Here is a 25,151-nt window from a genome sequence, read left to right as displayed (position 1 = left end):
GGTCTAAGAAAACTTAGAAAAAACATTTAAATTAGAGGGACCAGATCCCCTCCCAGAATCCTGTCTGTATTCACAACTCTCATGTGAAAGGCACTCGAGAAAGGATTTAAAGTTTTTTCTGTGGGTATCAACAATTGAAAGGTTTTAATTGCAGTTTGACAGATAACTTCGTAGTTTGATAACCAGGATAACATTATTTCTTACATTTTCGTAATAAATATATTTCAATAAACTCTTGAGTACTAAAATATCTGAATGTTTTTCAAGAGATAGCTCTACAATCCACATAGAGTGATGAATAAGTAAAATATTTATCAGAACGGGTAGAGTGATGCTAGAAAGTAGAAATGAACGTGAGTTAGATGCCTAAAACCTGCGTGTACGCAAGGACCTCGTATAACAACAGATACAGTAAGCACATTAGAGCAAAACTGTCAACAGAACTTCCACCATATTTTGAGGTAAAAATATACATTCAATGGTATTGTTAGAACAATTTCAAACACAATATGATAAGAATAAACCTATATCGAGGCATTGAAACACCATCCTTTTGTACCAAGAGGGCAATATATGCACAAAATGAGCACCATCAAATATATAATGAAAGCAACAACGAGCATTGCATTGCAAGAGAAAGTAAAGATAATTATTAAAACTGCTAGGGCACCTTCATTAAAAATGTCACTAAAAGGTAGTTGGGTTAAGACAGTTTAAGGTAGTACAGAACAACTTCTAAACTGAAGAGAATAATGAGAATACAAGGTCATTTCCTCAGTCTAATCTGAGCTAAAGAAACTAACAGACAACTTACACGTCAAATCCCCTTGACCAAACGACAAGTTGCATAGATCAGGCGAGAGAACCAAGCGAACTGATTGAAAAACTCAAATTCCCACCAGGGCAGACATACGATATCAATAGTCGCATATAAGAAAACCTGGCTCACTGGACCAAAAAAAGCATGAACCAGCCATGAATAACAATTCCTAATACGACTGCAACTGTAGTAATTGGCAGTTCGGTAACATTTGGTATTGAACTCCTCAGCGAATGTCATAAACTAGCGGGAGATTTACTCTGCCAGTTGGTTGAGCAAGGCAGAAAACGATACAACCAGACACTGTGTGAAACTCCAACGAATACGTTACATCCTCATGTACCCTCCTCCACGGCCCCTACTGCCATAGTTATTATACCCCCTTCCCCAACCATAGCCATATGCACCACGATGCCCACCATGTCCAGGCCCATAGCCACCATACCCAGGATAAGGCCTTTGCTGATGGTTACCAAAAGTCTGGAGGAAAAAACATAAAAAGGAATGATTTGTTAGTTACTGCCACTGGTATGTAATAGTAATTGATCAAAATCCAGTGAATGTTTGAGGGGTAAACGAACCTCAGTATCCTGCCTCATCCTATGAGAAAAACGATTTTGCCCATTCCTACCTCCACGAGCAACTGTGTTGCGAGATATATTATCAAAGAAGTCATCCTTAATATAGGCAGGCTGCGCAGAGATCAGAAGGAGAATTAAATGTGATATGATTCAAACCCTTATGGCAATCATATTATACAAGTAATACGACTCGAGGTCTGGTAAAGAGGAATATAATGCAAAATAACATGTGGATAATTTGATTATACGTGATAAAAATGCTTGACACCTACTTTGGGATCAGCATTAGCATCCAAGCCATGACCATCTTCATTCCCCTTGTTCTCATTGGCCATAGAAATGTCCTCACCATCCATCTTTTTAGCTGTTTGTTTTGCTTTTCCAAGATAGCCCCATACTTCATCCTTATTAAACTTCTCATTCATTGCAACAAAATCGAATTCTTCTGTGAACTCTGAAGTTGATTGCAACTGCAACAACACAAAAACAAAATGTCATAAGCTAGATGGTGATGAAATTGCTTCCAGAGGCAGAAACATTTCTTGACAAGGGAGGCAGAAATATTTATAAAGCGGAACAGAAAGTTGTCCTAAATAATGAAAAGAAACTTGTAAAGCAAAGGTAATTTGCATGGTTAAGGAAGCATCATTCGTTTTGAAACTCTTCTGGAAATGGTATGGATCTTGAAGTCCCTAAACTTCTTGATCACGGAGAATCTTACAGCAGCTATGTTTGATGGAATTCCCACCTTAAGGAATAATGCCCAAGGAATACAGGAGTGATTACCATAGTTAATTATTTTCGTTTGACTTCTTAGACCACTTCTTGTTTATAAGCCCCCACCAACCATTTATTCCATCTCTTACGTTCTTTTTTGGCCCAAAACGAATACCAAAGCTCTTCTCGTTCTTCATCCTTGTAAACATTCCATATTTTCAGTTTGAGTTCCTAGTGGTAAAACCTAAATGGTACTAAGTTAATTCTTTTTTATACTGAATACAAAGTTCTCACAACACTCTTAAGTTGAAAATGCTATTTCTTCCATTGTTTCTCTCTCTATCTCTCTTGCTCTACTGAAAATACATCCCCTCTACCCTCCCCTTTGTCAGAAGCCTTAATATATCATCCTGCATCATTTTGCTAAGATTTCATCCCAACATATTCATTACCCACCCCATGCCTATACAGATACACCTTATATAAAAAGAACCTTACTTGAGCTTCAGATAGGTGGAAAGAGGGCATTAGCTTTCGTGTCTTAAATCCACAACGTGACAAGAAAACTGTAACCAGATTTACTGAGTTCTAGCTTCTCTATTGCTTGTAGATTTTTCTTTTTCCAGAAAGAGACAAAATAAATTTTATGGAAGTCCATTGATAGCCCATAAGATTACAGTAAATATGCATTATTGTGTCATGTCAACTATGTCTAAATCCATATAGAATATGAATGTGATGTTTGAATTTTAACGCAAAGGAGGAAAGAGTGATAGAATCAAACTGTCAAGCATATCACACTTTGACAAGCAAGGGCATAGCTTAAGAGTCTAGTAGAACCCAACCCCAAACAAAAAAGGAAAGCAAGCAATCATCGGATGTACATGGTCACTAGTCCAAGCAATTAAATGAATGATAGGCAGAACCAGTTTCACAGAGATTCAACCACTTTACTACTGACATCCAATAGACTTTACACTACAAATAATAGAATAAGGCAATTGAACTGCATAAGGGCAGAAATGGTTCTAAATAAATAATAACAGCAAAAAATTTAACCAGACACTCATCAAAACATGAAGGGCTAAATAACCTTCTTTGCAGCAGGTGGCAGTGGCAACAATGGCGCTTGGGCTGCTGGAGTAGTAAATGATGATGAGGGATTCAGAGGTTCTGAGCTGAGAACACCAAGGTCCTTCTGATCTGAATATAATTGCCCAGGAAATCTAGGTAGAGATAACTGATCTGGAGTTAGCAATCTAGGGGGTTCTTGTGGAAACACACCTGATGAGGAATCTACAAATGGGGATACAGGATACAAGGGTGAAGCATTAGAACCCATTCTAGCAAGGATAGGAGCACAAGAGTTACCCACATTTTGACTAGACTGGGGAAATGCAGGAGTATATGCGTAAGAAGGCATGGAAGAGGTTACAGATAATAAGGGAGATAAAATGTTAGTACTAGGAGCCACAGGAAGTTGCTGCGGGGCAAGATTCTGTATGCTAGTTAGAGATAAAGAATTTGCAGTGGTAACCACAGGCACTGGAGCTACGCATTTTGGCAGAACAGCTGAAGTGAAAGGTTCAGGGCCTTGGAGTGGGTAAGTCTGCAGCAAATCCTGCATCATCGCATGTGAAGCAGCAGGCTGAATAGAATGTTGTGGAGCATGGTGACTGCTTGCAGGTTCACTGTATCTTTGCTGGTAAGCAGGAGTTGCATAAGAACCCATGTTGGATTGAGTTGCCTGAGAAGGGCCATATTCAAACTGGTTTACAGATTGATGTGAAGGTGGCATACTATTCAAGGAAGTAGGTCCCTTGTACGAGCCATATTCTGTCAAAGATCCACCACTAAGTGAAACCGATTTTGAAGAGCTTGGGGAGACTCCAGCACAGCGTGACTACAGGAATAAAAATGGCATTACATTACTGTGAAATAAAAATAAAATGTAGCAACTACTGTCAGATTTTCTTGGGTAAATACTATCAGCATAACTTCTCGTGCAAATTTTACAATAGATTATTTAAGGTGCCATCTATTGTTAGGAGATCAAGCACCTGAATAATTGCAGGATCGTTATCTAATGATTCTTCCACTTGAGGAGGCGGCGAGGACTTTACTTGCAAATCCTGAAAGAGAAGATATTTTTTCTTAGAAATCAACGTTCAAGGGCAAAGAGAGAAAATGATGATCTTTGGCCTTCCGCCAAAAAGAAACCCATTACCACAAAGATATTAGTGAACACAAAATTTACAAATAAATTGAAGCAATGAAAACACTCCAATTGGTCTTTGCAAAGGACAACAACTAGGTAAACTTCTTGTACGTAGCTTCCTCCCGTTAATGTTTTACCGACTTTTAGGGGCTGAGAGTTAGTTTAATAATGAGAAGCAATTTTTCCAATCTTATGCAATTAAGAAACTGGGCAAGTATATCAAACGCGCAGCAACAAAAATTGATTAGGGTTGCATCGGTTGTTAACCTACCCAACTCTCCTCTTTTATCCAGCCTTGAGACGGCCAAATATGAGAAAGCTCACACAGACGAGTCCAAGTGGAAAGACATAGACAGTGAGGATTAACATAGCCGACCCCAACTAGCTTGGGATGAAGCGCGATTGTTGTGGTATACCGCCCAGCAGCATCGTGCATCCGTCAAACAAAAAAACATATAACCAAGTGAAGCCTAGCTACAGGATCTTAACCAGTTGATCTTTCGATATTCAAAGTCGCACCATTGTGTCTATTTTGCAACATCGGAGGGAGATGAATAGAAAATTATTAGAAGACTTGAAAAGCCACTCTAGAGGATTAAGAATTTCTTCATGTTTTATTTATATGTTACATGTAAAGAAAACAGCCTGTGTGTATAGATGGTTGGATCAACTTTTTGGAAGCCTAATGTTATGTAGAAATATGTACTTTTTGGCACCATTTTGGTGCAAATTTTTTCAATTGACTTTTATATAGATATACAAATTCTATACAAGATCCCCTTTAGGTTGTCCAGTATGAAGATATGCTCACGAGTAACGAGTCAAATCAAATGAAGTGAATCATAAGAGACATAGCCAACACGACATGGCACAATAAACTCCCTGTCAGAACATAAAATTGGTCTCTCATCTGAGTAATGAAAAGTAACAGCATGCACACTTTATACTTAATATAAAAGAGAGATTAAGGAACTTAGGCATAGATATCTGGGAATGAGCATATACAGTCAAAAGTAGTAGCATCACGTTAAACAGACTGCACTGAGTCTCTTTACTAAAAGTAGACGTACAAATTTCTATACCAGTCAAAATATTTCCACGTACCTTAATGTCACTCCCACGAAACAAAATGTACTCATAAACTTTATCATTTGGAGGAATCTGGGGACCGTCTTTCTTACGCCCCTCAGTTCCGTATGATTTCACTGCAATAGAGCACTGGTTAAAAGAAGGCATTTTTTCGATAATTGATGAAAGTTCCAAATGGAAATAACCAATAAGCATGCAGCCAACATCCCATTCTGAAATTAATACTTTAACCCTCTTATCTTGGGAATCACAATTGTAATGCAGAAGTCTTGAGAAACTTATATGATTGACATAGAAATGCACCAAAGCAGCGCTATAGAAACACTAAAGTTTATTCCCGTCAAGAGAAACCAGTGTTTCACACAAGGGTGGAAGAAGACGCTTCAACATTTGCCCCATTTTAAGCAACTCAATTCAACCAGGCATGATTAAAAGTAAACTTATTTACACATCATATTGAACTTTATTTTCTAGGGAAAGAAAAGCATTCTCAGGTTTATCTGAATTACAGATCTGACATTTAATATTCAGTTGGACCAAAAATTAGGAGCATTTAAAACCCAGTGGTGTAAAGCCAGTTATTGGTTACACAAGTGTGCCAAAGATTTCAAATATCCCATGAGGAAAGTGTGACATATAAATGGGTCAAAGCCATATTAAGAAAAGAATTGATCAAAAGACAAATTTCGAGGCATGAATTTGCCAACCTTACCTAACTACCCAATGATCTAAAGCTAGATACTTAGAATGGGCAAGAGAAGAGGTGCACTTAAGGCTCTTATAATCCCCAAAGAGTACAAGCTAAGGGTTGCACTAGCTTAAGGCGCACTATAGTGTAAGAAACACTCTATTAAAGTGTGCTCCCAAACATCAATGGGCTCTATCTTGAAGAGGGTGATACCAAATAATAAATATAGCAAGCGAAACACTGTGGATGAGTATGTTAAGGACTTAGGGGAACATAATTGATGAGTATGTTGGTTTATACGAACAGGAAATTAGAAACTTAAGGTAAAACGCTACCCCAAAATTTAAAATAGAAGCTTAAAACTACATCATTGCTGCTAAATCAGAATTTTAAAATAGCTCGTGAACTCAATTAACATTGTTTTTGGTTCATAATTGATGTAATTACAGTTTTTTCAATTCCTTTGTCAATATGAATATGATCACTGTTTGTGCTTGTAGTAATTTGTTCTTGCATTTTGTGTATATGCATGCACACGCATATACTTCTTCATCAGCAACTTTTTTCACTAGAAATGAGCTTTAACTGCACTTTGAGTATACACTTCACAGTCTCAATGGACCTTGAGGCGTCTTTACACCTCTCAAATATGAGAACACTGAAAACTGTAATACTTCAAGATATTCAGCAAAAATTGCAGCTTGACCGTCTAAACTATCCTTTCCAGCTGGTTTTTCAATAGCAAAAGCCATAACTGACAACATACTCCTCATAATCAAAAGGAGTCATTTGGAAGCTAGTCAATGTATCATAATAGGTTCTATGGGACAAACCATGACACAATGTGTTCAAACCTTCTCTTTATTTCCTTCAGTGTCTCAATTTTATTCTTTTGATAAGTGAGAAAATTCCAGGCCTTGTGGAACAAAGCTACTATTAGCAAGCTACTTTGAAACTTATGTTGCAAGAAAGACAAGATGTGGGTGATGTGTGCGCGTTGCTACTACATAAAAGGTGGTCAGGTATGGGACAGCATGCCTAAACAGTCCTCATGGGTGATCCAGAAGATACTGCAGTGCAGGGAATGTGTGCAACAAGCTGGAATACTTGAAGCAGACATGAGGAATGCCAAACAGTTCCCAATCAAGACAATGTATGCTTAATGGGAGGCACGTTTCCAAAGGTGCAATGGAAACGACTGGTATGTAACAATCTTACAGCTCCTAAGTGGATTTTCATCCTCAGATTGGCAGCACTGAGAGGGCTGAGTACAAAAGACAGATTGTTCCTATGGGGTGTTGTAGATAATCAACAATGGCCTTTGTGTGGCACTCAACAGGAAGGTATATGCCGCCTCTTATTTCAATGTGAGATGATACACTATTGGGATGGCTAGGAATCAGAAGACTGGCCAAATCATGGCCTGAAGAGCTAGAATGGTCAGTTGCACATGCTAAAGGCAAGAGTTCATTTGCAGAAATCTACAGAATGTCCTTGGCAGCAAGTGTTTATCACCTTTGCTTGAAAGAAATCAGAGGGTGTTTCAGACTAAACAGACCACCACAGATCATTTGACAAGAAGGATCATCCAGAAGGTCGTTCATAGAGGCTCACAACTGGGGCGAATTTATAGGTAAAATATGGGGCACGTGAACCCATGGTCTCTCCGTAAAACTAGGTATTTTATGTATATATTTTCTAAAATTGGTATAATATTATTTGCTAGTTTGCTGGTTTAATTCATATCCATATCATACACAGGCTGACTTTTCTCTCTCCTCTCTCTTCTCTCTCCTCTCTCCTCTCTCCTCTCTCTTCCCACAACGGTAATAAGACTATTCTGACCTGACCTGAAAGTATTTCCGGCCAGCGACCACCGGAGGTCGCCCCAGGTAAGTCGGCGGTACCTCTCTCTCCTCTCCTCTTCTCTATCTCTCTCTCTCTGTCTCTCTCCTTTTCTCCCGCTGCACTACTTCTTTCCACAACCACCACAGACCCATACTACCGCTGTAGGGTTTGTGTGGTATTTCTCTTCCCCCCTAGCCTTCTCTTTTCTTTTCCCCCTTTTTTCGGTTTCCTTGTGGTCCCGCAATACAGGTGGAAACTGAGCAGCAAACATTCGCCAGTGAACAGTAATTCCGGCAGGGGGCGCCCAGAGACAGTGTTTCGGCAGCAGCAAAAGCACTACGTAGCAGCTAATTCAGGTTCTGTCCAGCCTGGACTTGGTACCTCCGGCTACACTTAGTTAATTTTGCAGGTGTTCCGTCATTTTAGCGAAGTTATTCCTGTATTTCTACTCCCTGTCATTCTATTTTCTGCTTGTTTAGTGTTGGTGCCACCTAGCTCGACCTTTATTATAGTGACTGCGGTGAATGATGGTAGAGTAAGGTCATGTTCTTGGGGGGGGGGGGGGGGGGGGGGGGGACAAGGGGTGGAAGGTAGGAAGAGGGTTAAGGGCGGAAAGGGGGCCGCTAGGCTGAGAATTGGGTCCTGAAACATTGGCACCCTGACAGGGAAGTCCATAGAGTTAGCGAAGATTCTTGAGAAGAGGAAGATCAACATAGCATGTGTCCAGGAGTCTAGATGGGTGGGAGATAAGGCTCGGGATGTAGATGGATTGAAGTTGTGGTTCTCAGGAGGCCCAAAGGGTAAGAACGGAGTTGGCATTCTGGTTGACAGAGATCTCCGTGATCTGGTGGTAGGGGTCAGGAGGGTGAGCGATAGGCTGATGACTATTAACATAGTAGTTGGAGGGCATACTTTGAACGTGGTTAGTGCTTACGCATCGCAAGCGGACCAGGATGAGGAGATCAAAAGGCGATTCTGGGAGGATTTGGACGAGGTTGTACGGGGTTTTCCGCACTCAGAGAAGTTTTTTCTTGGTGGTGATTTCAATGGCCACATCGGGACATCGGCTAGGGGATACAATGATGTGCATGGAGGCTTCAGGTTTGGGGATAGGAATGAGGGAGGTACGGCGCTGTTGGATTTCGCGAAAGCTTTCGATTTGGTGATAGCGAATTCTAGTTTTCGGAAGAGGGAAGAGCACTTGGTCACCTTTCGGAGTTCGAGGGCCAAGACACAAATTGATTACCTACTCTCCCGAAAGTGCGATAGACGTTTATGCACGGACTGCAAGGTTATCCCGAGCGAGAACCTCACGACCCAACATAGGCTCTTGGTTATGGATCTGGAGATAAGAAGGAAGAGAAGAAAGAGGGTTGTATCGGGTCAGCCGAAGATTAGGTGAGACGCTTTGAACAAGGACAATGCCCAGGAGCTGGGGGAGCGGTTGAGGGCGTTGGGAGCCTGGAGAAGTAGCGGAGATGCAAGTAGTATGTGGACTACGACGGCTGCTAACATCAAGGAAGCGGCAAGAGAGGTGCTACGGGTCTCGAAGGGTTACTCTGGCAGACACAAAGGGGACTGGTGGTGGAACGGAGAGGTACAAGGTAAAGTGAAAGCTAAGAAAGCAGCGTATCTAAAGCTAGTAAAGAGCACAGACGAGGAGGAGAAGAGGACTAACAGGGAGCAGTATAAAAAGGCGAGGAAGGAGGCGAAGTTAGCGGTTACGGTGACTAAAACTGCTGCTTTTGGACGCTTGTATGAAGAATTAGGGGGAAAAAGTGGGGACAAAAAGTTGTACAGGATAGCCAAAGCAAGGGAGAGGAAGGCTCGGGACCTGGATCAAGTGAATTGTATCAAAGAAGAGGGAGGGGAAATTTTGGTGGAGGATGCCCTTATTAGACGAAGATGGCAAACCTACTTTCATAAACTCTTGAACGAATAAGGGGACCGGAACATCGTGTTAGGCGAATTGGAGCTCTCAGAGAGTCGCCGCAACTTTGGGTACTGCAGGCGGGTCAAGGTGGAAGAGGTCGAGGGGGTTATGCGGAAGATGAGACCAGATGAAATACCGGTAGAATTTAGGAGGGATGCGAGTAAGGGAGGCTTGGAGTGGCTTACGCGGTTGTTGAATGTCATTTTTAGGACAGCGGAGACGCCTGAAGAGCGGAGATGGAGCACCATGATCCCGTTGTATAAAAACAAGGGGATATCCAGAACTGCAACAACTATAAGGGTATCAAGCTGTTGAGTCATACGATGAAAGTTTGGGAGAGAGTGGTGGAAGCGAGGATGAGGAAGATAGTATCTATTTCAGAGAACCAGTTCTTCCAAAATTTTAACTAGTTGCGTTCCTTATCTTTTTTACTGGAAAGCCAATAATCTTACAAACACGATAATTCATTACCATCAACAAAAGAATATACAAATATAACAAGAATGCGCAATAATAAGAAAAATGAACAAGAGAGAAAAGAAAGGCGAACCGTTTTTCAAGCCAAGGGAAGAGTCTTGGGGATTAAGATAGTAAAGGACTCCTTCATAACGAATCTCAAACTTGGATGTCAAACTAATGTAACTTCCTATATATGAATCCCCCGCCGCCGACGCTTCGGAATCATTCGACATTGTTTTCGTGTGTGTCAAACTGCCAATCAAACTTTTGGCTCTTTCTGGTATGGTATTTTAGGGCGCTTTTTCCTGCGAACCAAACTACTACTTTTTATTTTTTTGGGACAAGAGAGGGTAGTTTAGATTCTATTTGGGACCATTCTCTCGAAGGTTCATTTACAACTTATTGGGTTAGTTCATCAACTAAACAACTATAATGGGGCCAAAGTGCACAAATTATCTTTAAGTTTTGGCCCCATTTTTTAATTTTTATTTATTTGAAAAGTAAATTTCCGTTTTACTTTTCCCTACAAAAATACTTTTGCCCTTTTTTACCTATTTTTTACTCATTGCGCAACATCTTAGAGTAAATTGTAAGAGTGGGTCTTCGGTTCTTCGATTCGGTTTTATCAAATTTCAGTTCGGCTATTTTAGTTTCGGTTTTTTGAAGGTGGACACCGAACACAACTAGTTCGGTTCAGTTCTTTCAGTTTCGATTTTTTCAATTCGATTTTTTTGATATGATATTAGAAGTGATTCCATTTACACTAATTCATATTCTCAAAAGCAATAAAACATAAAACTGATAAATTGAAATCAAAATCAAACAAACAGGATACACAAGAACAGAAAATCATAACTATGATATAGGATTACTAGGTGTTATATACATACAGTAAGAATAATTAAGAAAACACATAAAAGACATACAAAAATCCTAAAGACACATCCTAGTTACCTTCCTTTGTTAAGGATATTTGATTTTCTCAACTGAAGTAGAAAATTACAAATACAAAAGCAAAAGAGGGCTTGTTACAATTGGGTTTTTTTTGGGCTTAAACTTAGTGAGCTTGGACTATTTTAATTTTTTTTGGGTAATGTATTAAATTTCGATTTAAACCGAAACACCGAAGAACCGAACACCGAAGTTTCTGAAAACGTAAACCATAAAGTATTCGAGTTTGTTGAAATATTCCAATAGACCTCCGCTCGAAAAAAAAAAAATATCAACTAATATTATGCCACTAAACAGCAAGCTTAGCAAAAAATTTTATTAATAATGAAAATAACGAAATCAATTACAAAATGAATAACTACGCTTTGCGAGAGTAAAAAACTATAATCAACCTAAGAGTATCTCAACTCTAAGTTGATTTCACATAATATGGTCCTACCAAGTAATGGAAAAAATAATTAAAACTACTAAGAAAAAATTGGTTTGAGTAGCCTTTACATCAATACATCTCCTAATTTCTCCAAGCTCTCACCAAATGTGAGGGAATATACTTGTCAAGAAGAGAATAAACTAAGGTGGGCGTTCGGTTCTTCGGTTCGCTATTTTGGTTTCGGTTTTTCAAAGGTGGACACCGAACACCGAACTCAACTAGTTCGGTTCGATTCGGTTCTTTTGATTTCGATTTTTTGAAGTTCGGTTCGGTTCAGTCCGGTTTTTCGGTTTTCGATATTTATGCCCAGCCCTAGTAAATTGTCAAGATTGATAGGTTCAATATTGTCTGAAATTTTGACTTAAGTCATGAGTTTCCTTAGTTTTAATAATTATTAGTCGATACATTACTTTACTTTATTTACTTTACTACTATGTATGTATAAGAGAACATTCAATTTTTGTACTCCTCACATAAATCTTTTGTCAATTTTATCCCTACTTGAAGCTTTAATTACCTTGCAAGTTCTCACAAATTTTGATAAATTTGAATAACTATATGGGATTTTAAATGCTACAAGGAGGGATGATATGGAAAAGACGATAGTGACATTACAAAAAATCTATTTATTCAATCAAAGTTAAAATTGATCCAAAAGTTTGTTGTCTTTCTTTTATGTGAATTGATTATTAAACTTGTTTCAAATTATCCCTTTTCCTATAAAATTTATTGTAGATAAGTAAAAAATTATCATAACATTCTCTTTCTACCTTAGTACATGCTTAATTATTAAATATATATATATATATATATATATATATATATATATATATATATATAGCTAGAAATATTTCAAAAAAGTAATTAAAAATACAGTTTAGCTCTCCAAATAATAATAATAATAATAATAAATAATTGCAAATGAGAGTGATATTTTTGATATTGAAATACTTCACAAAAGATGAGATAATTAGCGTTTTATATAATTTAGGACAAATGGTTAGTTAAACATGATATACTAAAACTACATACACGTTTAAGAAATTAAATATTGATATCTTAAAAATAAAAAAGCAAAATACATCATTCGGGTTTGGGGGCGGGGGGTGTTCTAAAAAGTCATCTATCTTCAAAGCCTTCGCGATTTGTTCATATACTTTCGTCGTTCTCTTTTATTGTTAGTTTTCATTCTGCATTTTTCTTACAAATTATTTATTTTATTAATCATTCTTATTAATGATATTTAAATACTGAAATTTGATTATTAATATTTTAATTAATTTGCATCATGATTACTCAAAAAAAAATCTCTCGATTTATTAAAATGTACAAGTAAAAAAATATCGATCTTTAAAATCTTGACAAGTAAAAAGAATGGAAAAAATACCATACTAATAACAGTAAATGTCTACTAAACCCCTTCATCCACCATAAAAATGTAGTTTTTCAGGTATCTAGCAATTTTTTTAATCAATCTAGCAAAATTCAATCGTGTACTAACATCAAAAAAATTATTTTACTTTTCTGGTTTTTATTTTTATTTTTATTTTCTCAATAATCTATATTTTATGTTCAATCTATCATTCTTACCCCAAACACCAACTTTCTTCATACCTCAGTTTGATTATATGGTGGTTCATCAATTGTCCTTATTAGTGGCAGAGTAAAAATTCTATTAAAGAAATTCGAAAAATATTGTGTAAAAGAATTTCTCTATATAAAGGAGATCGAACAAGTTATGTATATATATATATATATATATACACAAAAAATATATATACCTATATAAGCATTACAATTTTTTCGGCAGACGAGTTTGATCTAATTTTATCTTTCACGGTCGTTGATTTGAATATGTGTCAAGATGTTGCTCTGATACCACTTATCTTTGGGTCTAAAACAAGCGCTATCTTGTGGTATAAAACAAGTACTAAAATTATTTTCATCTCAAATCTCCATATAGATATGTTTTAAACTTTCGCACCACATCAACATATTTTATGTTTTTCCTTTCAAGTTGGAGAATGAATCGCGTAATGTTAGATGAGGCCTATCTAAAGACATAGAGAAAGGTAGAAGTGACATGATGGAGGTGACATTAGCAGTGTGAATGAGAGAGAGGGAGCCTAGGGTTAGGTGAGTTTAGTTTTTCAGGATTAGATTTGATCCTATCAAATGATCGGATAGCTAGCATTGATTTATTAAAAACATTATTTATACACTGAATTACATCGGGAAAATATGATTGTTGCTCGTACTAGCTCAGCTACAATCCAACAATATTTATATAAGCTGCATTTAGGGCTGTACAGGGCAAACCGATAAACCGCACCAAACCGACAAACCAAACCAAACCGAAAAAAAAAACCGACTAGTGGTTTGGTTTGATTTGGTTTGGTGTTTGGAAAAAAAACCCGACCATTATAGGGTTATTTTGGTTTTAACTAAAAAAAGTCAAACCGAACCCAAACCGACCCGATTATAGATATACTACTTTTTAATTATGTTATACATAAAAATATTTATTAAAATGTAATTTATAAATATTTTCTTAAAATTTTTCATAATTTTTGTTTTCTTTCTTACATTTTGATTTGTACTTAAGAAGCCCATCTAAATAATATACAAAAAAAGCCCAGAAGGAAATGAACATCAGAAGTCCAAAACATGTTATGTAATGCAAATCAGATTACATTTCGGCTAAAAAACCCTATTCGGCTACATACCCCTTCTCCCAAAATCAGATCCCTTTCTCATTTCACAAAAAGCCATTGTTCTCCTTTTCTCATTTCACAAAAAGCCATTGTTCTTCCCTCTTTTGCTTTCCTCTCAAATCAGCAACCCTACAAGACTCAACTTTACACTGTAAGCCTTTTGTTTTTCCTAATTAGCTTTAAGGTTTTACAAATTTATTTATATTACTATCAATTTGTTGATTTATTACAAATTACAAATTTTTTATTATATACAGAAATTGTCTTTCGCGATGGAAGCTACAACTTCTGGAACTAAATCGCTAGTAATTGACAACAACCCTCCGATTGTGCCAATAGAATCTCAACAACAACAAGGTAAGAACATTCCTCATCAACGCACTCCTCCTAAAAAGCAAAAAAGAACAACTCCTAAAGAACCTTCTAAATCTGGGAATAGTGGTAGAGAGACTTCCGAGATTTGGGATCACTTCTCCAAATTTAAAGCTGAAGGAGGTAAAATCAGGGCGAAATGCAATTACTGTCCAAAAACGTTTGCTGCCGAAAGCAAGAATGGGACTACTACATTATGGTCACATCTAACTGTTAAATGTAACAAATCTCCCTTTTGAATCGTTGATAAGAGACAAACAACATTAAAACCTATTAAAGAAGGTTGGACAGAAGGTCTTTCGGGTTCTAATGAAAGGGTAGTGTATAATGCGGATGGAATTAGGAGGGCCATTGCTGAATTTGTAATTATTGATGAGCAGCCATTTAGAGTTGTAGAGGGAGAAGTAGGGCTGGGCATAAATACCGAAAACCGAAAAATCGAACCGAACCGAACCGAAACTTCAACAAACCGAACCGAACCGAACTAGTTTGGTTCGGTGTTTTGTGTCCACCGTAAAAAAATCGAAATCAAAATCGAAATAGCCGAACCGAAGTTTGATAAAACCGAACGCGCACCGAAATTTAATACATTACTCAAAAAATTTAAAATAGTCCAGGCCCATTAAGTTCAAAGCAAAAAAAATCCAATTGTAATAAGTCCTCTTTTGCATTTGTATCCCTAATTTTCCACTTCAATTGAGAAAATCAAATATCCTTAACAAAGAAAGGTAACTAGGATGTGTCTTTAGGATTAATGTATGTCCTTTATGTGTTTTCTTAATTATTCTTACGGTATGTATATAACACCTAGTAATCCTATATCATGATTATAGTTTTCTGTTCTTGTGTATCCTGTTTGTTTGATTTTGATTTCAATTTATCAGTTTTATGTTTTATTGCTTTTGAGAATATGAATTAGTGTCAATGGAATCGCTTCTAATATTATATCAAAAAAACCGAATTGAAAAAACCGAAACCGAACCGAACCGAACTTTAAAAAACCGAAACCGAAAGGACCGAACCGAACCGAATTAGTTTGGTTCGGTGTTCGGTGTCCACCTTCAAAAAAACGAACCCGAAATAGCCAAATCGAAGTTTGATAAACCGAACGCGCACCCCTAGGGAGAAGGCTTTAGGAAATTGATGACTAAAACCTTACCAAATTTTAAACTACCTTCTCGTGTTACTATTGCAAGACATTGCTTAAGGATTTATCAAGAAGAGAAAGATAAGCTTAAATATCTTATCAAGGACCAACGTGTTTGCCTTACTAGTGACACGTGGACATCACTCCAAAATTTGAGTTATATGGTTGTCACCGCACATTGGATTGATGACCGATGGAATTCACAAAAGAAAATTCTGAACTTTTTTCCAACACCAGATCACAAAGGCGAGACTATTGCTAAGGGAATTGAGGAATTCTTATTGGGTTGGGGCATTGATAACTTGTTTACAGTAACCTTAGACAATGCGACTGCCAATGATGCTGCCATTAAGCATTTGAAGGTGCTAATGGGTAATACTTGGAAATTAATTTTTACATGTTAGGTGTAGTGCTCACATATTGAACTTGATTGTAAAAGAAGGGTTAGATGAACAAATTGAACCCATTTCTCGTGTAAGGAATGCGGTAAAATATGTTAGACCTTCTCTTCAAGGTTTGCTTCTTTTAAGTCATTTGTTGAAAAAACTAAGATAGACACTCATGGTCTTGTGAGTCTTGATGTTGAAACTAGATGGAACTCGACATATACAATGTTAGATACAACTATAAAATTTGAAAAAGCCTTTACAAGAATGTATCTGGATGACCATAAATACCAAAATTATTGTCGAGAAATAACTGCATTAAGAGGAAATCCATCAGCAAATGACTGGAAGAATGTGAGAGCTTTTGTCAAGTTTCTTGATCTTTTCTACTAGACCACTTTAAAATTTTCAGGGACTTTGTATGTTACTTCCAACTGTTTCTTCCGTGAATTTTTTACTCTTCGAAGTTCTATTAAAAAGTATTCTACATGCGAAGATCTTATTTTGGTTGATATGGCAGACATGATGAAAAGTAAATTTGACAAGTATTGGGGAAATTTTGAGAATATGAATATGTTATTACTTGTTGCTGTTGTGTTAGATCCCAGATATAAGATGAAGTATGTAAACTTCACTCTTTCCAAAGCATATGGTCCTTTGTTGGGAAGATTAAAGTCGGAAGATGTGGCAAGTGTTTTAACGCGTTTGTATGATTCTTACAGTCACTACTGTAAAAAAGGCTTTTAGTGGCAATTATTTAAGGGCAATCAGTTACTTGCCGCTAATTTATTATCTAAACTCAATTACTAGCGGCAATCAAATTTTAGTCGGTATAAAATATATTTTTTGTGGCTATTAACAGATATGGACCCTAAATACTCCTGTAGTTGAGAGCAAATATTATTTTCGCTTCCCTCCCACTTATTTTTCATTCTCTAAAATTTCCTCTTCTTTTTCCCCGCTTCCCAAAAATCCCTTCAATAGCCTTCTCTCCATGACCTTAATTAGATCTCCACAATTCCTACATCTCAAAATTAATTCACAACTCTGTGCCTTCGCAATTCACATCAAAGGATACGGATCTTAGAATCAAATTCAGGTTTTTGTCGTCTTCATGATCTCGTTTTGTATTTCGTAAGTCTCCTCTTGAATATGTATATGAATTTCGCTACGCCCTAACTGCTTGCTAACACCAAATATCGAATTTGATTATAAAATAATGTTGATTGAAACTGAGGAAACAAAAAGGAAAAATTCCGGATGTGATTTTAGGGGTAGGGTTTAAAATTTTGATTTTGGTTCTTATAGATTGTAGGTCTTATGTTACCTCTTTGATGATTGATAATGAAATACGTGTTCAGTAGTATTATTTGTTTCCCTACATAAATGTTTATGCAAAATAAAAGCTTTAATGCCATTTATGTGGTGGTGGCTTTCCAGGTTTGTCTTTTTGGTTTGGAATACTAAATTTGATTCAAAGTCAATTTTGAGTTCAAATGTCTGTTTTTACTTTCATGAGTAGTTCTTCAATTGATTGAATCAGACATGGGTACTATTGCAGGAATAAACTTAAGATGATTTGCAGTAAAATTACAGGATTAGGTGGACGAGGTGAGAAGCCTTAAACTTACTGGAAAAGGTAATGCACCGCTAAGCACACAATTAGGCATTGTTTTGCTTGACCTGTTGAACTTCAGTGGATCTGATCTATATAATTATAATGCTCCATCTTATGACTTTTTTATGGCCAACCAATGCTCTAATTTTTTCACTTTTGCTATGATTTGGACAGATCTCTATAAATACCAAGTTTGATACATAATTGGTCCACTAGTAGTTGTTGCATGAACGACATAAGAATAGGAATATAAGGTTACTAATGTATAAAAAATTTCAAGTCTAATGTTATTTAGGAGATAAAAATTCATAAGCTACTTTAAGGGTGTACATATTTTTTAGTGAACTATTGATAGAATCTGATATATCTTGTTATGCCCTTGATAGTATTACTGGTTCTGGATTCAAATCTCTTGATTTTTTGTTTGGAAGAGTTTTTAATTAACTTCGTTGTTTTTCTCTTGCTAAAATTCACATGTACAATTTCTTGGGTGCATATTGCTCTTACATGGTTTTGTGCAGATGTTTCTTCAACAAAACAAATGATACTATATTTTCTTATCATATTACCGAATGGTGTTTTTTGGGGAAAGTTTTGAGTTTTTCAATTTGGAGGACTTATTGAAGGGTTCAACTGAGGTTTTGGGTAGAGGGTTTATTGGAACTCCTTATAAAGCATAATTGGATAGAGGTGTTGAAGTGGGTGTGAAGAGATTGAACAGTGTTTGTCTTTCAGACAAGGATTTTAGGAAAAGAGGGGAGGAATTGAAAGCAATTGGTCATGAGAATTTGGTGCCTCTCAGAGCGTACTATACAATCTCAGAGCGTACTATACAAGAAAATGATTCAATACTTACTCGCTTGCTTGTAAAACAAAGAGAAAATCTAGTTCAGTAAACAACGGAGTGGCAAAATCTGTCCTTGTTGAAATGGTTACTTTAAGATTAGGACAAATAATTTTATGTTTAATTTAAGAAACAGTAACTGTTTCTTATATGATCAAAACTAAAAACTTGATAGCCATCAGTTAAGACTGGAGAGGAGACTGTCATTTCGTAATAACAACCTACATAGCACTAAAAATGAAGAAAGAAAGATTGACATAAGCTTCAGATGAAGAAAATAGAACTATGAGTATAGTGTATCTGAATATCTTGTATGACTAAGTTTTTCTTGCAAAAGCTAATGATGGAAATAAATGTAGCAGATTCTTTGTGTGATGTTTCAATGACATTTTTCTTTAGTCAAGAAGTGAACTCTCTCTCTCTCTCTCTCTCTCTCTCTCTCTCTCTCTCTCTCTCTCTCTCTCTCTATATATATATATATATATATATATATATATATATATATATATATCAGTTGTGTCTAAAGTTGTCTCTTACCATCCATCAAAGGGAAGGCAGATATTTGATGTTAGTGAAAATAGGGAAAGGGAAGGAAATTGTAGTCTCTTCATCTATGAAATCATTAGTGCTAGAAACTCTTTTTTATGGTTTACTTAGTATTTTTTAAATGAGTTGGTCAATTTTTATTTTAATTACTGTCTGATATGGTAATGGTTGTTAGAATCTTTCGCATGGCTTCTCATATTGTTGTCTATATATGTCAACCTATTGAGTAGTTACTAAGTTATTCTTTAATTTTAAAGGGAAGTGGCTGGGCATTTTCTGCTGGGGGATGACATTGTCACTTTTTATAATTCGCTAAAATAAGGTGTTGTGCATCATTTTGACTGTTGTATTTCATAGTGAATTTGTTCATTTTCTGCTACACATGGATACATGATTAGAAGAATTTTATATTTAAATGTCGTAAATAATCATATAATTGGGTTATAAAGGGATGTTGAGATGTGAATTGTTTAATTAGCTAGTTTTGCGCAGATTGTTGGATGTTTTAACGTTTTTACTGAGTAGCCCATTGATATCTATTTATGTTGGGAAACAAGTAAGATTATTTTCTGCATTAATTTAACAAATGCAGCGGGCGTCTTCACTATTTCTACCACTTTTCTTTTACCTCGATTCAAATTTAATCTTCTTCAATCTTTGTGTAATATTGTTTCTATTGGATGGATGCAGGAAATCTTCAAGGATGTAAAGATTTCTCGTTGGACAATAGGAGTATATAACTTTATATACGTTCCTGAAGCATGCTTGAGCCACATGTAAGCATCAACATTCTTCAAACATCAGATGCTAAATTAAGCTGTTGACTTGATATTTTTTATACCCTTAAATTGGTATCCAAAATTTTTACTGTGTCAACTAAAAGTCTAGTGTCACATAAATTTTGTAATTATTTGTCTTTTCTGTCTTATATCATGGAGCATCCAGTCTTCCACATAACAAAATTGTGCTTCTCTATTAGGAACGTCAGAAATTCTAAAGCGTAGAAGTTCTATTAGGTTGTGAATGACATTTCTACCGTTTATGAGTCAATGCTTATTGTTATGCTGAGAAAAACAATATCTACTTATTCAAGACCTTTTTACGATGCCATATTAGTAACCTTTAGCTCACTCCTGATATCTGGTCTGCTTGGAGGATTATAAAGTACTCGCATTCTAAAAGTGTAAAGAACACTTTTTTTTGGTTGAAAAAGCAACAAGTCGACCTCCATAATATATATAATATTTAGGTTTATTTGTGTACTATCTAGTATAGGTTAATGTTTAACAATATTAGTTTAAAATTCCATCTTCCTACTTAGTTGAGTTAGATTAATATCAGATTAAATTGATGGATACTAGTTTGTGTGAGTTTAGAGCTTTCTAGTTATCTAATAGATCCTTAACCACCATGAATTGTGTTTACATTTCGGCTTTCTCTAGTATTGTTTTGATGTGCAAAGTAGAGAAGGGAGTTTTCGAGTAATTCTTATGAGGTACTTTAATTTATGCATGAGTCATTCATTGTTTTGTTTTGTTTTGTTTTCTAGCTCTTGCTTACTTAGTATTGTTTGAGTTTCTTAGAAAAGTATTTTCATTATGTGAGGAAAATACTTGTAATCTGTAAGATCTATTCGTGTTTACCTTCTTTTAAAGCAGAATTCACTACATTTGTACATTTAACAAGAATCATGAATGTTTCTTTTGTTTGAGTTATGACTGTTTTTTGCAGTGAGCTTCAAACATGTTGGTGCGATGCTGACAACTCATAGTTCTGTGTTGGGAGTGGTTGGATTCATGCATTGGAGCTCTTTTTAAAAACATTAGGCTTATCATTTGGTCTGGTGTAGCTCCTCAAATGTTGGTTCAGAGTGCACGAAGATTGAAAGTTAGTTAGCTATCATTTCGGTGCAGATATGGATCTTCAAGCTGGAAGACTTTCAGTATGATCAAGAGTCATAGTGAAACTTGTTAGACTTGAAATGACATTGAATTCAAATGGTTTATTTCTCTTATTTTGTCGACACTTTAACTATGTATTAGAAGTTGGTTTTGTTGTGGATTTAATGAAAGACAGGTTATTTTTAGATGTGATTTTAGTATGTTGTATTGCAAACTTTTGTATATTTTCATTTAAAGGTCTTATTGTGCTGAAAATATTTGATTCAACTTGAATGAAAAATAGACAAACATTTCTTGGCATTAGGATTGTTAGAAAGTGGACCTTTGACACTATAAACGACAAAGAAAGGTGGTATCAAGAGTAGTTTTTGTCACCATTACAAGTGCCGCAAAAAGATGGTCCTTTTACCGACAATTAGAAAGGCTGCTGAATATATGATTTAGCACATTTCTTAGACAATTTTAGTGGCCATTGTAATTGCCGCTAAAAGTAGTTGACTATTAGCGGCAATAATTGGTGTCTTTACCAGCGTTCGGTAGAATTGCCGCTAAAACCTTTAGCGACGCTGGATATAGTGGCAAATGTTCAATTGCCGGTAAAGTTTTTAGCGGCAATTTTTATTGCCGCTAAAGGGAAAATAAATTGCCGCTGAAGACCTTTTTTGTAGTAGTGAGTAACTCTGTCGTTGATGCTTCTTCTAATGACACTATTGGAGTTGATACTAGCATGAGCGAAACTGATGATTTGTTGGAATCTGAGTGGGAGAAACATTTGGCAGACGAGGGAAATATTGCAAAAAAATCTGATCTTCAGATATACTTGATGGATGATGTGGTGAAGAATAAAGATTTTGATATCTTGTCTCGGTGGAAAGTTTCGTCTAGTAAATATCCAGTTGTTTCAAAAATTGCGAGAGATGTTCTTTCTATTCCTGTTTCTACTGTTGCATCTGAGTCGGCATTTAGTACAGGTGGTCGAATTCTTGATTCTTACCGGAGTTCTTTATCGCCAAAAACAGTAGAAGCTCTAATTTGTACTCAACAATGGCTACGATCACCTTATAAAGAATACAATTTTCACGACATTTTGGAAGAAGTCCAGAATATTGAGCAAGTTGATGAAGGTATTGTCAAATAGCATCTGATAAATATTTGCATGCATAAACCTATTTTTTGATCCTGCTCATGTCCTGATGGTACTTATGAACTGCAGCAGATATGCAATTCTGCATAATACTGCAAATTCATGTCACCAGATGCCAAAAAACAGCACTCCAATCTTGATCCTGCTCATGTCCTGCTCATCTTCAATCTTGAACTTCCTAATTCCTGATTTCTTAATCCTTGTGTTGCCTCTAAACTTGCTGCATATGTGAAACCATGCAGCTTTGGCTTTCTTCTTCCATGCAGAAACTGAATTGCACCAATACCATATAATACTTGTTTCCATGAAAAACTCCAATCTCATATCATTTCCACTTGAAAATGGATCAATAAAGTAAAACCAAGACCAGTCAGGGATCAGGTCATTTCTTATAACTTATAAGCATAAGTTCACCTGTATCAACCAAATGACCTGATGTTCTGAATTCTTTATGAAGCACTGCACTAGCCCATCCCATATTATTTCCTTATCTAACCATTACCAGTGCCAATAAACTACTTTTTGTGGATTCTGCAGGATTGAGGTTTGCATCCATCCTGTAATCTGTGTGATGCATCTAGGATCCATGAGAAAAATGAGTAATTCTTCCTTGAGCCTTTTTTGCCTCACATCATTTCCAGAAACAAGATCAATGACACAAACATCAGTACTTGTCATACTGTGCTGTTAGTCTTTTTGGAACCTGCAAAACAAAAAACAAGATTAGTAGAAATCAATATCACCATACTCTCCTCCAAAAGGACTTGAGTATGATGATAATCCCTTTTCCACTTCAAACCACCAGCTTCCATCATGAACTGCACCAGAAAAACTGATTCTATATCATTTCCTGCGAGAGGATCAATGAACTAGTTGTTGCAGTTATACATGCACCACCAAGGTACATAGACAACCATCATCAACAAACCAAACAAGTTTGCAAACTGTTTTCCAAATGCACTTGTAGCCTGCAAGTACAACACCAGTCCTCCAATCTCATATCATTTCCACTTGAACATATATTCAGTTTTTTAGAATCTGGTTATATTTTTATATTATTTATCCAATATATTAATTTATTCTTTTTTCTTGCAGAGTATCGAGACTGACCTTTGAGCATTGATTAGCCAGTTTCGTTCACGATGCACTATCTGTGTGAGAATTGGTATGTTAATTGATTACACTATTCTTTTACAAAAGTTACAGGCTTCTTCTACAAAAAGTTGTTTTGTACAGCTCATTTTCTTTGATAGTTATGAATTGGCTGGCACTTATTCTCCTATATTATTTCAGTTGGTAAAAGCTAAATTAAATTTTTGCATATTTACATTGCTTTAGTTTCTGCAAGAGAGGCTGATCATTCAAGTATAATCATAAGAAATGAGTAAATAAACCAAGATCGTTATAAGCTCCTTTGGAAACCTTTATACCTCCTCTAGAACTACATCTGACTTCACTTTTTATTTTGCAGATGAGGAAATAGAACCAGATATGCAGATTGCTTCCAACATTATGTTGCTTGAGTTTAATTGAGAGTTGAAACAACTTCAGTTGTAATAGTCTAGATGATTTAGAGTATACTCAAACTCTAAGGTGGATTTTTATTTTTGCGACATCTGACATCCCATTTTGTCTAAAGCTGTAGTTGATTAATTTTATGGAAGAAACTATATTAGTTTTTGTTTATGTGTGATCAAGTCAATTGGCAGAACATCTGGTTCCATTACGTGCGACATTTACCTCATAGTTACATATCAAGCAGATTTTGGATGGTGTTATGAACACCTTTGAGAGTAAAAATATGGCTATTTGACATTTTATGGCTATTTGACATTTTAGCTATTTGACATTTTAGTTATCTTATAAAGTTAAAACTTCAAACAGTGTTCTACCTCCATCTTATATGTTGATATTTTGTACTAGAACTCTTTTTAAGAAGCGCTGCTCTGTGCTTTTCATTAGATACTATAAGAAACCCGAAAAACCCGAGAAAAATTGATATCGAAAAACCCGACTTTTATTGGTTTGGTTTGGTTTATAGATTTAATAACCCGACACAAATGGTTTGGTTGGATTTATAAAAAATCCGAACCAACCCGGTCCATGTACACCCCTAGCTGCATTCCTGCTCCCCCTATCGGTATAGGCTTTTTTTTGTAGGGGACAGGTTAGCTTACTACTTAAGGTTGTTACATACGAGTATTATTCCACAGTATTTACATCTCTTTTTGTCAGGGCGCTGATGCAGGTACAAAGTCGAGAGAACTCCTCTCTAGGACTTTACGTACTGGCTTGTTGGCGAGTCTTATTTGCTATTCGGGAGGTTATCTCTCATTTAGTCATTTTATGTGTTTGGGTATGCGGGGCCTTGTCTCGGCAAACAGTTAGACTTATGTCATGTCCGAAGAGGCTTCATAGACTGAACTATTATGTTATATCAGTTTAGTAAATGTTATCTTTTGCCATTGTGCCTATATAATTTCACGTTTCAAAAACTATCATGGTCATTCATCTATATGTCAACGAAAGCTCTGCAGTTGCTACTGTAAATCTAGTTTGTCCTTTAGAAATTTAGGTGATACAAATCTTACTATTGAAATATAGTAAAGAACTGACAAATATCGAAAAACAGAGCCCACGTGATTAGAAAGTACTCCAAAAGCTATAGGAGAAATGAAGAGTTTAAGTGGGTCCCACATATCAAAGGAAGTTGTCCAATCCTTATTAGCCTAAGCAGGCATGTTG

The 25,151-nt window shown here is 36.2% G+C and overlaps 2 protein-coding genes and 1 long non-coding RNA gene across 3 annotated transcripts; 2 read left to right on the top strand and 1 right to left on the bottom strand.

Moving 5' to 3' along the window:
- Nucleotides 1–646: 646 nt before the first annotated feature.
- Nucleotides 647–10,699, bottom strand: LOC132635473 (protein decapping 5-like). The gene is made up of 7 exons (XM_060351879.1): nucleotides 10,445–10,699; nucleotides 5,441–5,541; nucleotides 4,179–4,250; nucleotides 3,212–4,021; nucleotides 1,674–1,871; nucleotides 1,402–1,512; nucleotides 647–1,300 (listed from the first exon to the last, which is right to left on the bottom strand). Exons 1-7 carry the CDS (start codon nucleotides 10,584–10,586, stop codon nucleotides 1,148–1,150), a joined length of 1,587 nt encoding a protein of 528 aa, XP_060207862.1. The 5' UTR covers nucleotides 10,587–10,699; the 3' UTR covers nucleotides 647–1,147.
- Nucleotides 10,700–15,963: 5,264 nt separating this feature from the next.
- On the top strand, nucleotides 15,964–17,100 carry LOC132637232 (zinc finger BED domain-containing protein DAYSLEEPER-like). The gene is made up of 2 exons (XM_060354350.1): nucleotides 15,964–16,339; nucleotides 16,766–17,100. Exons 1-2 carry the CDS (start codon nucleotides 15,964–15,966, stop codon nucleotides 17,098–17,100), a joined length of 711 nt encoding a protein of 236 aa, XP_060210333.1.
- A 153-nt stretch (nucleotides 17,101–17,253) lies between these two features.
- On the top strand, nucleotides 17,254–21,546 carry LOC132638247 (uncharacterized). The gene is made up of 4 exons (XR_009581640.1): nucleotides 17,254–17,487; nucleotides 17,915–17,992; nucleotides 20,052–20,137; nucleotides 21,093–21,546. It is a non-coding gene; the product is annotated as an uncharacterized LOC132638247 (long non-coding RNA).
- The last annotated feature ends 3,605 nt before the right edge of the window (nucleotides 21,547–25,151 follow it).

The sequence above is a fragment of the Lycium barbarum genome, chromosome 4 (genome assembly GCF_019175385.1).
Source record: "Lycium barbarum isolate Lr01 chromosome 4, ASM1917538v2, whole genome shotgun sequence".
NCBI lineage: Eukaryota > Viridiplantae > Streptophyta > Magnoliopsida > Solanales > Solanaceae > Lycium > Lycium barbarum.
This window is presented reverse-complemented; position numbering and strand designations above follow the sequence as displayed.

What these genes read in the sequence shown, in the direction of transcription:
- LOC132635473 (XM_060351879.1), bottom strand. Translation starts at nt 10,586, where the DNA reads ATGTCGAATGATTCCGAAGCGTCGGCGGCGGGGGATTCATATATAGGA. An exon ending in TTCCCTTGGCTTGAAAAACG is followed by an intron (nt 5,542 to 10,444) that starts GTTCGCCTTTCT and finishes GCTCTATTGCAG; the next exon opens with TGAAATCATACGGAACTGAG. An exon ending in TGCCACCTGCTGCAAAGAAG is followed by an intron (nt 1,872 to 3,211) that starts GTTATTTAGCCC and finishes GTGTTGTTGCAG; the next exon opens with TTGCAATCAACTTCAGAGTT.
- LOC132637232 (XM_060354350.1), top strand. Translation starts at nt 15,964, where the DNA reads ATGACTAAAACCTTACCAAATTTTAAACTACCTTCTCGTGTTACTATT. An exon ending in GCATTTGAAGGTGCTAATGG is followed by an intron (nt 16,340 to 16,765) that starts GTAATACTTGGA and finishes TAAAATTTTCAG; the next exon opens with GGACTTTGTATGTTACTTCC.